At 36.9% G+C, this 12,421-nt stretch overlaps 1 protein-coding gene across 1 annotated transcript in view; it reads right to left on the bottom strand.

The window, feature by feature from the left end:
- Positions 1 to 603: 603 nt before the first annotated feature.
- HCRTR2 (hypocretin receptor 2) overlaps positions 604 to 12,421 on the bottom strand; it is a 34,213-nt gene continuing 22,395 nt past the window's right edge. The window contains exons 4-8 of the mRNA XM_065632550.1: positions 10,334 to 10,449; positions 4,790 to 5,010; positions 3,587 to 3,708; positions 2,317 to 2,517; positions 604 to 797 (exon numbers count right to left, since the gene is read on the bottom strand). Coding sequence (XP_065488622.1) covers positions 604 to 797; positions 2,317 to 2,517; positions 3,587 to 3,708; positions 4,790 to 5,010; positions 10,334 to 10,449 — 854 coding nt within the window. The remainder of the gene's footprint in view (positions 798 to 2,316; positions 2,518 to 3,586; positions 3,709 to 4,789; positions 5,011 to 10,333; positions 10,450 to 12,421) is intronic.

Below are 12,421 nucleotides of genomic sequence, written 5' to 3'. Positions count from 1 at the left end.
AGTTTGTTTTTAAGTACTTACTTTTTAGGCACTCTAGTCTGAAAAGAAAAAATAATTGGCTATTTAGTGTAACCTTATGAAAATGTGTGACTCGCAGCACTTTGGGTTCACATCTTAGAAGCACGTCTGTGCTCAGAAAAGTAACCTGGATTTTCCCCAAATCAGTCTGAAGTGAAAGTTTCATAACGAACAGAGAATTACTACAAGTGAATTAGCAAGAAAAGAGGTGCAAAGTAAGTGCATAAGTAAGCATTCCTTTTAAATAATTCACTCGTTTATAGAAACAGCATATAAATAAATGATGTTTAAGACTTCTTTCAAATACTTAGAGTTCTTTATATGATACATTTTAGAACATTCCACAGAATCTAAAATATATAAAAATAAATATCTACAGTATTTACAAAGTATGATACAATCCAATCTTTAAAAAGACTTGTAAAGACATGTTCTTTAGCTCATTCTGAGGTAAGTAGGTTTCTGTAAGACTGAGAAGAAATAGGAGAGGCAGTCATTTTGAAGGAATCCCTTTGTCCAGTTGTAGTCTGTAACAGCTAGAAGCATGTGCCATTCTCTGATGGTGTTACATGTATTGAGCCAAAGTCATCCTTGCTGTAACTCCATCGAGGTAAGTTTAGTTATGCTAGGGACAAATTTGTCCCACTCTGCATTCTCTGTGTTGCCAGTGTCTTCTTCAGAAACCCTCCCAGCTTCCTCTAAATTTGAAGTCATGTTCATCCCTGGTATGTGGAGATGCAGTTCCACTGATTTCAATGGGCTGAGTGTAGCTGGGATACCTGTAAGATAAATTAGAGCTTTTAAGATGGTTTTACTGTTTGTAGCAGGTAGTTAACTGGCTCACACTGTGATTGTCATTCTCTGAACACTATGCAGGTGATGATCTGTGTTCTGCCAGAAAATGTTCCAAATTTCTACTGCTTATTCAATATATACTATTTGGTAAATTGCCCTGTGGTTCCTTACCCAGATGGCACTGTGACCAGCAGAGCACTACAGCTTCCTGTGTACAGGTCAGTCACAGAATCATGGAGTGGTTTGGGTTGGAAGAGACTTACAAAGATCATCTAGTCCACCCCAATGCCATAAGGACAGGCAGGGAGAAGAGAATGATGACAAATAATAAATATAGAGTAAAACATAATCTACAGCCACACTGTCATCTGGGTTTCATGGCTATATCTTGCTTGAGCTATACATGGCAACACTGCTGGAGAAGAGCAAGATTAATTCATACCTTCTGTAGTAAGTGAAAAGAACAGGCTTCTTCAGAGATAATTTATTTAATTCTTTTTGGATATATATTTTAGAAACAGATTAGCTGTCCTTGGGGATACTAGTTTCTCTGTTATGAATATACAGCTTATATAGTCCTATGTATAGTGTCTGAGATAACTTCCAGACAACCAGTTTTCACATCCCTAGGAGAGGATGGATGAATTCTGTACTTGGAGTCCCTTGCAAAGTCCCACTGGGATATAACATAGTAATATAATGTAATGAGAAATATCAAATAATAAATTATATGCCATTTTTCACAAAGCAAAGGAATTGCACAATCATTTCAGCATTCACCCAGAACTGGGAAAGCTTGAACAACTTCTGCCTTTCATGTCGGTTTGTGTTCATTTTTTTAATCAACCTATATTGGAGAAAAATCAAGAGTGGCTTCCCAGCTGTTCCTGAATACACACAATGACCCACCCAACAGAAAAAAGAACCAAAAATGTGAGAAAAGAAACTAATGTGAATTTCTTATTTGATCAGCCCAACTCACACCAGAATGCATGGTAAGCAGATAATTTGAAATAGTCAAGGACATTCAGGTAGTACAATCTGTACACCCCATTTTTGTTACAGTATTTGGTATAAAATAGACCACAACTTCAGAGAATTAGCTCTGAGTAGAATATAGGTGTTTATAAACACATTGTAACTCCAGGGAGAATTTTCATACTTTCATGTATATGTAGACTTAGGAGTCTAGAGGAAGTAGGAATCCAAAGAAAATATTTATGTAAGATATGATTACCTTACCCCCTCCCCAATAGTCACTCAACTTTTGAAATAAATGAGATGAAATTTTGCTTCATCAATATATAACAAAATGTGTAGCATATTCTATAAAATATTTATTCTAAGTTCCTTTTCTTACAGTCAGTTCTTAACTGTAAACACCCTTCTATAGTTGTATTGTGCTCAGATTCAAATATTGTTGTATGCACAATTAAATTTTACTTCCACAGCATCAAAAGACATAGGGACAAGTATACTACCAGTGGGTAACAGGTGCAGTACCATTTGCTGGCAGTGTGTTGATGTTGGTCAGTACAACGTGTTCTGAAAGTTTTGAAATGTTATCAAAATTGCTGATCTGGGTGGTCAAGGATTTCCGACTCTCTGTACTGGCACGACCTCTGGTGAGCCTTTCATCATTGTGACTGCGAATGCCAAAGATGCAACAAGAAAATGCTGCTTTAAATTCTTCTCTAAATTTCCCTGTCAACCACAAAAAAAGACTCATGAAAAAATTGTACTAAAAACCATGTTTCAAACTTTATAGATTAGGAAAAAAAGCAGCTACCTAAAGCAAAATTAACCCCAAACACCCAGATGTTCTTCTAATGCGGAAGGAGGAAGTCACAATTTCAATATCTTGGAGAAAGATGGAAAAAATAAAACCTTTGTAAGATGATATGTGAGGTATGGTATGAAACCTAAATTATTCTTGGCCACAGAGAATGGACAAACTAGAATGATTTATGAAATCATGTTGTGGATAGTCTGTTGATTAGTAACATATCTAACAAAAACAAATAAGTGAATGAGTAGTCCTAAATGAACTAATGGCTAATTTGAATTTCATCTTGAATACATTTTAAAACAAGATTCAAAGTGTTCAACAGCCCATTAGTCCACTGTTGGGGCTCAGAGTAAATTGTTCAGATCATCCTCACACTACACAATACACAAAAATGTACAGTGGGAAAATGTGTAGTGAGGATCAATAGACTTTTGCCTCCCTGTATTTACCAGTGATACTTCCAGTTTAGGTCCTGATTCTGCTGTCCATAGCCAAATGAGACAAATACAAACCAAGACAAATCTGTACTAGTAATTAAACAGCATCGTTAGCCTTGAACCTAGTTGACACAGCCTGGTCATGCAAGTATTAATAAGGACTCACAGCTTCCAAAACCCAATACTCACATATAAAATGTCAAGTGGGGACAGCCTGTGGTCTCTGCTACCTCCCAGACTGTACCCAGAGAGTGTCAGGGGAGTGGTAATTGTTTCAGGCCAAAGTCATACCAGGGACTTCTCTACCAAATTAATGGCATGGACAGTCAAATTCAAGCACTTGGACTCAGGCCCTGGCACTGTTTGGTTTAGTTATAGGTAGATAGCCTAAAGGTAATGGGATACATCAGGCGACTTGTTCCAAGAAGAGGATCTAGTTCCCACCGGAGGAGCTGGGCTGATGTTACACAGTCATTAATCTTATTTGCTATGGCTCATTACATTCAAACTATACATTAAACTTGAATTCTGGGTAACTGTAACTTACCACTGAGGAAGTTATAAATAATAGGATTGGCTGCACTGTTTGCATATACAAGCCAGTGTGAGAATGTGAACCAGGCGTATACAGTTTCTCTGTCATCAGCATGATTAAACATCCCAAAAACCCTACAGAAAAAGAAAAGCAAACCTGAAAGATGGCAAAATTAGAAATCATATAAAAAGATTTGCTAACTTCTAGTCTCATTTTATCCCTGATGATCTATTTTCACTATCACGAAAAAGCTGATTCAACACTTATCGCTTTCTTGAGCGAATAAAGTTCTCTCCCCATCCCCGAGGCTCCTTTCTTGGTGGTTTAGTACCACATCAGTACTTTACTTTGCAATAATGCACATGCATGACTTTACTGCTAAGTACCGAATTCAACAGGTGTTAGATCTGCTTCTACACATTGCCTTCCAAGGGGCCTGAGTATGAAAAGTACTTAAGTTAATTCTCAAGAAAGTGTCAGAATTGAGTAGGATGTATTTAAGCTTTCATATCCATCTTGAAAACATTCCTTAAAACCTGAAATGTTCCTCAAGCACCAACAAAAGTCTGGTTGTTTTTTAGGATATTCAAATATTCTGCTATATGCCATTATTTATTGGTATTCCAAAGGTCTCAAGAGATATTGACTATATCAAAGCCTTACCTGTCAGGCACTGTACAAAAAACCAGAGTCTAAACAATTATGAACCAAATGAACAGGACAGAAAAAGGCAAAAAAGTAAAACAGAGCTTCATAGGCAAACGGAAAGGTTAGCCTAAGGTCTCAAAAGGGTACCTGAAGGGGCTTGGGTTTGAAACTAGCATTTCAGAGTCCTGGGGGCCAAGCCACAACACAATACTCTCCTGTTAATCTTCAGTTGCTACTTTAGGTAACTGCACTTCCACAGGTGCATTTACAGCAAACAAGCTGTAATCCCATGTAAATTGCAGGTTTTAATGAGACGATAGGCTAAATCACTTTCATGAGGAAGAGCTTGCTAATAAGGGCTCTAGAATCTGGCCTTTAGTTTTGGTATTACACATAGGTTAGATAAATATTTTCTTGAAACTGTATGTTTATTTTCAATTTCTTTATCATGAAATAAGTAAGCTTAACCTTCAAAAGTATCTGCCAGAATAAGAGGAATCTCCCAACAGAGGATTGTTTTTAGACAGAAAACTTTACCAAGTGTTTACATTTTGGGATAAACTTTACCTTTTCAAGACATTGAGGATGCTAATTGGTAGATAGCAAAGTGCAAAAACCAGAAGGACGACCATTAGCATACGTGCTGTTTTCCTTCTTGCACGAATCTGTTTTATTTCAGCTGCCACAGCGCTAATCTTTGACTTTGTTGATTGTCCCAGCCCTCGGGGCTGTGCTGCGGACTGCAGAGGCTTCCATTTTTTCTGAACGACAGAAGAAGTTCCTGGGATCTAAAAGAGACAAAATAAGGGGCACTTTGAAAAACTAGCACTGTGGGTTGCTATAATATGAAAAATAGATACGTTAGCATACACAATGTAAGCTTGCAGGGAGAAGTAGGTTTTATATTAAATTAATTGATGTAGCTGCAAGAAACAAACCTGGTTTCAGACACACTTGAAGTACTGAATAAAAATTTGTGTTTTATCCAAATATATCAACTGATGTATTAAAAATTTCTTTACTTCCCACATACCTTACCTTGCTTGTGTCTTCAGACTATCACACTTACCAACCCTACTGCTGCAATTATGTTGCTGTAACATTCCACCTTAAATGTTTTCTTGTATGGCAGAGTAGTTTATCTCATTAATATGCTGCTAATTTAAGATACTAAACAGCTTTTCAGAATTGGAAAACAAGGATTTTAAAGCCTACATAACTGTAAGTGCCCTAAAATCTCCAAATTTGCAATCTAGATGACAATAAAGCATCTAGAGAAATTACAGCTGAAATGTAGATCTCCCTGCAAAGGTCTTCAAAAGTGAGTGTATATACAGTGATGAATAGAGAGGAATCATGGAAGATTGCCAATAATTAAGTTAGCCAAAGGCACTTTGCAATGGGTAGATACAGCACCTTGGTATTAAAAAAAAAATCTCAATTTTTGTTTTCTGTGCTTTCACATAAGCCAAGTCAAATAAAGCAAATTTTCTTCAGTGCTTCAAAATTATTTCCTGCTTGCAGCCAAATGTGAAAGACTACAGGTGGCAAGGACTTTCTCAGAGAACCCTGTTACAATGACATTTATAATGTTTACAATGCTATACACGGTGAAAACCTTCTGGGTAGAAATATAGTTTTATTCATGCATAAAGGAATTGTATGCAGGGTGACTAGTCTCGCGGGTGTAAAATAGTTTTTAAAAGTATCTGCAAAATTCGTATTGTCTGTTTTAACAGTTTAAAAATCAGGGCTTATCTAAACAAGTTGGCCAGAAGGGAATTAAATTTTTGAATATTTATTTCCATAAATAGTAAGCTAAAATGGAAATACTTGTTCTAAGATAAAAGCATGCACATGCAGACTCATTCTAGAATAGCTACTATGCCGTGGTTTTTGTGTTTTGTTTGTTTGTGATCGGTTGGGTTTTTTGTGTGCTTTTTGAGTTGTTGTTGTTGTTTTGTTTTTGTTTTTGTTTTTGTTTTTTTGTGAATAACTTCCTTGCACAGACAAGCCCTTAACTCAGCATTTATGTGCACCACCAAACCTGATTTACAGCTATTGAAACATTTTGGCAAAGTCCTGTTGTACCGAACAGGAAATCAAAGAAGCAGAACAAGGGATACATTATAACATTTATTTTTGACTAATGTCTCTACAGACGTGAAGCAAAAAAAACCTCTTGCAGGCACTTCTACTGAGGATTCCCACTCATTCAGCTGAAATCTGCAGTATCAGTTTCATACCTGGACACATCTGTCCTGTTGCAAGGAATTTAACCCTTCTTAGCTGGGAGGTGTAGTACTGCATTTGCCGTGCACTACTGAGATACTACGCTAACAAAGATTCTGATTTTGGTTTATCAGGGATACTTTGATATTCTGTTCTTCTAATTTTGAAGGTTTTCCTTCCTTTTCAGTCATCTTGAATTACCATGTTTGTAGCAAGAACTGATCAGAAAATAGAGATGGAAGCAGAGAAACTCAGACAAACCTCTCCCTCCTGATCAGGCCAAAGATTCACTTGAAGAATTCTTTGACCAGGTTTCTTGGTAGCTAGATGCACTTTAGAGGAAGAGAAACAGTACCAGGGACCACAATTGTGAATGGCTATTTCTACAGGAAAGTTAGACACAACTGGTTTTGTACATGGCTTACCTGTCTGTGCAGGTAGAAGGGTTTTCTTGGTGTTTAAGCAGTCTTTAATAGCAAGAGGTGATAAAAGGTAGGGACTGTATACAATGTACAGCCTCACTGTACTATATATTAAATTGATAAATCTTCAGGAGTTTGTGCTGAGAACCTTTCTACAGAGCCCTGTTTTAACAGTCTTTACCTCAGTCTTTACCTGGCATACTCCTGGGCTTTGTTACTGTAAAACCAATAAGCAATAATACAGCACGAAATTTATCAGAAAACAAAACCAAAACAACCAACCAACAACAAAACCACACAAACCAAAACAACAACAACAAATGAAGAAGAGCTATATACCCGCAGAGCTGAACTAGTACCATCTAAGGAGGATAACACTGCAGAAGTGTGTGTATATACAGGAACATTTGCAAATATACATTTATGTAAGCGCATACATATATATGTACAAGTACACACATGCCAGCATGATGCATGTATTTACTTTTCAGTAATGAGTCAGTTATAGAGATAATTGTGGAGAATTTGTGTGTAATTCACTAAAAGCCCACAAGCTGTGTCCCTATGGGTACTGAAAACTGCATAGCTTTTTTCTTATGTATTTTTCTTCTATCCCCTCAAATTATTATCGAGGGGTTTACAACCAGAGAAAATATCTCCAAGTATAATAACTACTTGCGAAGATTGGAAGGGTATACTCCAGCTGCCAAAATAAAAATGAGTAGGGTTCCTAGTTATTAATATGAGTAGGTTTTACTGTCAATGCATTTGGACATCAGTAAATCGAAGCATACAGTATGGAACTTGATAATACAAATGATGTACCAACACTTTTATCCTAAGTCCATTCAGTCCTATTTAGTTGTTCAGAAGTTATTTTTAATCTACTTAAACTCTGCAAGAGAATATAACCTTCTTAGTCACTACTTTCTTGCTAATAATTAAAATAAATTGCTCAAAATCCCTGGTATTTGTGGCAGGATTGTTCTTGTCTTTACAAAGATGAATCACTAATTCAGAGTGTAAAGCTCACATTCAAAGATCTGCTTGAAAGGCACAATCAGTAATTTTGAGAGCTGTTGCACAAAGTACAGTAAGGATAGCTTGTAAATCTGTCTTAGTCATCTGAAAATTTGCATGCGTACCACACTCGATTTTAAAAAAGAACCTTTAGAAAAAGTGTAAGGCATAGAGAGCTTTTACTGTTTGCTATTTTTTTTCTGTTGTGTATATCTGGAAGACTCATTGTACCTTGCAATAAGATCACTATACTTAACTGAAGTTCTGGTAAGCAGCATGATTTCTTAATTGAAACTGTTGTCAAGTAATACATTTAGAACACTACATTCATTCACTCTACATGACTGACTCTGGCACACCTGCTGCACTTAGAAAAATGCCTGATGTCTGCAGCCAAATCACAGTTGATAATAGATATGCAACGGTCTTAATTCAACTTGGTGCAGCCTCTTATATATAGTGCTATCATCTATGCTAGGAAAAGAGACATCTGTAATTTCACATCATTGATAGCACTAAGCCTGTGGCAGTGTTTCTCTTTTTGCCACTGAAAAAAAAGAGGATCATTTTAAACTTGACAGCATGCAAGATGTACAGGGAGAAGAAATACTATGAAGAAGAAATGGGCCAGCTAACACAATAGGGGAAAAATTCCCCCTCAAACCAGGTTGGTTTCCAGTCATTCAAATTCTGCTCTGAATCTGAACCAGCATTTTCAAGCTACATGCAGGTTAAAAGAAATTGCTTAATTAATGGACAGTTTGAGAGACTAGGTAGATTGTAAAGAAAGTACAGAAGAGAAGGTTAAGACGGAATATGGTGACAAGGTCATTGGGTGCTACAAGACAGATAATGATTTGGCAATGTAGAGCATTTTAGGGCTATGTTAGGCTAAACTTAATTTCAAAACTAACTGAGCAAAGCCTTTGTGCTGGTGAAGAGTCCCCTCAAATTGTAAAGATTACATTTTACCTTCAAACTGTCTTGTTATTTAATCTTATAAATGTAAGAAATTAAAAATAAAATTAAATTAAAATAAAAAAAAAAAATTAAAATAAAAATGATAATTTTAAGACAAATGGTGAGACCAACAGCAACTCTGCTTTAACCTAATATGATTAGATGTGAGAACAAGTGCTATTATGATGAATGGGTGATAACAAAATGCCTTAAAGCAGACTTGGTTTTTCCTATATTTTAGCTATTTGCAAGAGAGATGTTTTGTCAGTCTAAGATTTCATTTTTACTTTTAACATATGTATGTTTGGAAATCTAAATTCAGAAATCTACTTGTGATTTCTCTGATGATCAATTTGAACTGCATGGAAAATGCTCCTGACGTGGCAGATATTAGCCCTTGCCAGGACAGCCTCAACTTTGAATGGTATCAGACAATGGTGAGAGAGAAATGATTCATGCTCATATCTTGCTGGAAATGTCAGCCGTTCTTAGAGCTATTTGAGAGGACAGGAGAGAGAATATCTTCCATCATGGTTTCAGCAGGATGGGTTTATTGTCCTTTACAGAATGATAGGGTAGGGGACAGCAGGGGACTAAAGCCATAGTAGATAGATTCCAGACAAAGCAGAAGACAGCAGAGGGAACCATAGACTGATGCATGATAGATGACAGCTCGCACTCAGAAAATTATTCTCCAGCTGACACCACTTCAAATTACTGGAGGAGGAAAAAAGTTTCTGAAAAAATTCACATCATTTTTGCCTCTTTAACTCAAATGTTCTTTGTGTGCTTGGCTGCTTGGGGTTTTTGTTCAGCATTTCTTTTTTCTTTCCCGTATTTTTAATTTGAGGCTTGAAAAAGCAGATATTCACTTAGACATCATGCCAATTACTTGTCAATAATTCACATAAAATGTTACTGATAACAGCCAGCTTCACTTCCAGACTCACAGTTCTGACAATTGGACTTTCTATAATAGTTTAACTTCTGTTCAGATCGGACCTGCTATGAACCTGAGACTTTGTAGAATGAAAAATCAAAACAAAAAATTATACAGACTACTAACAAAATGTGAAGGCCAGTCCTCCATTTTGACTGCTACAGGAGATTTTAGCAGTATAAATAAGGTCACCTAAGGCATTTCAGTAAGCATTTCAGATATGGTGGGAGAGATATTTCTTATCCCTGTAATAAATCTTCCTGTTGCCTTTTTCTCTCTTTCTCTCCCTCTGAGCCTTTGATAGACCTGAGCAAGAAGGGGTTTACATTTAACCTGACTGCCTTCATTTTTTAATGCATCTCAGCTCCCATCCAAGGTGGCTGTAAACCAGCAGTATCACTGAACCTGGTGACAGTGCTGGATGTAAAATTCCACGTCCTAATTGACAACATGGAGCACTGAGAGAAGAAGCTTGTACATAGGAATCTGCACACAGTCACAGCAGCAAGCAAACAGAGCTAGTTTTAGGTGACTTACCTGGCGACACCACAGCTTTCGAAATATTTGCAAATAGGCCAACACCATAAGACACAGTGGTGCCATGTATGTCACAAGAAAAAAGCATGTGTGATACATTTTGGGGTAAACCTCAGCTGAAAAGAGAATTCAAATAGGAAAAGTGCATTTAAATATACATATATTTCATAATCAGTTTAAACCAAATCATTCATATAGATACATATGTATGTGTTTTTCAAATATTATAGGTTATAGTGGAAGATGTATCTAATAATTCTATGGTCAGGATGGAGTTTTAATCACTTCTATATACATTCTGTTTCTATTATAACATGCTTTTATCTCAAGCATCTCTTATATCACACTATTGCTTTCATATTACATTATTACTTGAGGTATGAAGTCTTAAGAAGTTTTGCTTTTATTAAATCAGTGAAAGAACATTTCACTATTTAACAAAAGCTAATCAATTATTCAACCTACCTTTAACATAGTTAATAGGTTGTGTAACTGTCTTTAGTTTTAATTCTGCAAAGGCTACTATGTATCCCTCAGTAAACTGCACAGTGTCTCACCTCTAAACAGAAAATGGAGACTATAGCACACGGGATACTAATGGAAGGAAAGACAGACATTTCTTAAATTACTTTTTGGTGGCAGAATAAATGTGTCTTCAAGGTATGCCTAGTGATTTATTATTACAACTACAGTAAAAAAAGTAGAATTAATTCAGTCAAATGCTCTAAACTTAAGAAATTTCCAAGATTATTTTTGACTTATCTGTAACAATAATGAGTTTGCTACTATTGTGTCCTAGTTTTCTGTGTATCTTTTTTCAAAAGACAACTTGTGAATGTTACTTGCTTAGAGATAAACATCTTACAAGTGTTGTGAGTGTATTGTGTTTTTAAGAATCATAAGCTTCATCACTAGATTATAGCAGAATGTGCAGCGGGTGCCTGGAAAACATGCTTTCACATTTGTAACATTAAATGTAGTTTGGTAATACCAAACGTCAGTATCAATTACAGCTTAACAGCCCACAGTCATCACCAGCAAAGGAAATACAGACATTGCCATTAACATTTGACAGCTTCGATGGATCAGGGTTCAAAAAATTCAGATAAGCAGCATTTGGCTCCTTACTCACTTTAAGATGCTGTAGCAAACCAGCTTAACAACTCTTAACTGAGCAGCTGCAGCTACTAGCTCTTGCCAATGTCCCATTTGGGGCAGGTTTTGTATTAATAGTGACAAACCGGCTTGTATATTGATTGACGATCTCAGAATTGTTTTTGCATTGCACAAAAATGCAACCTCACAGCAGTCCTGTCACCAGGGAAATACTGACCTGCATGCCTCACAGGTGGAGAGATTAAGGAGAAACTGGAGTAACGTGACTTACTGGGATCACGGGAGGTCAGAGCTGAAAGTACATTCTTTCTGCTCAGAAGGAGGTGCCACCTGCCTCATCAATGCTCCGCAGGCAGCCAGGCCCCTTTCAGGTAGAAGGACAGTACATATTTAAAAGGCCATCTGGAGTTTATGGCTTCCAATTTAGCATTCCAAGTAAAGTGAAACATTAAATGAGCCTAGCTATCTACAAAGAACTGACGGACCAGGTTGGAGGAAGATCCTAACACTTGCCTTTGAAGTTTAGCCACCTGGAAAGTGCCAGCTGCTAAACATCAAAGGAAACCTGTCCCTCCTCCACCCAGGGCAAAGCCCTTTGTAGAACTTTTCCCTAAGAAGCATGACTCTGTTTAGCTTCTCAAGCCAAAGAAAAGCTTTAAAGCTGTTTGACAATCACAGCCGCAAGAAGGAGGAAGGGCTGGTTTGGGATACTGTTAATTTATCAAGTGAGTGAGTTCCAGGCTCCTTGAATGAGAACATCAGTCTGTCTGTGGTCCTGGTGATAAATCAGCTGTCTGACTGCAACTGCTGAAACTCTTACTGCCAAGCAGAAGAGGAGTAAAGTGTCTTTGCCTTCTATGGTCACTTAATGGGCTTTGGGACAGGGGGAGATCATTCTTAGCTGGAGTAACCACCTCTTTAAGAATAAATTAATAATTCTCACATCACTGGCCACCATTTTACTGAAAAGAG

This window comes from Caloenas nicobarica, chromosome 3 (genome assembly GCF_036013445.1).
Source record: "Caloenas nicobarica isolate bCalNic1 chromosome 3, bCalNic1.hap1, whole genome shotgun sequence".
Taxonomy (NCBI): Eukaryota; Metazoa; Chordata; class Aves; order Columbiformes; family Columbidae; genus Caloenas; species Caloenas nicobarica.
This window is presented reverse-complemented; position numbering and strand designations above follow the sequence as displayed.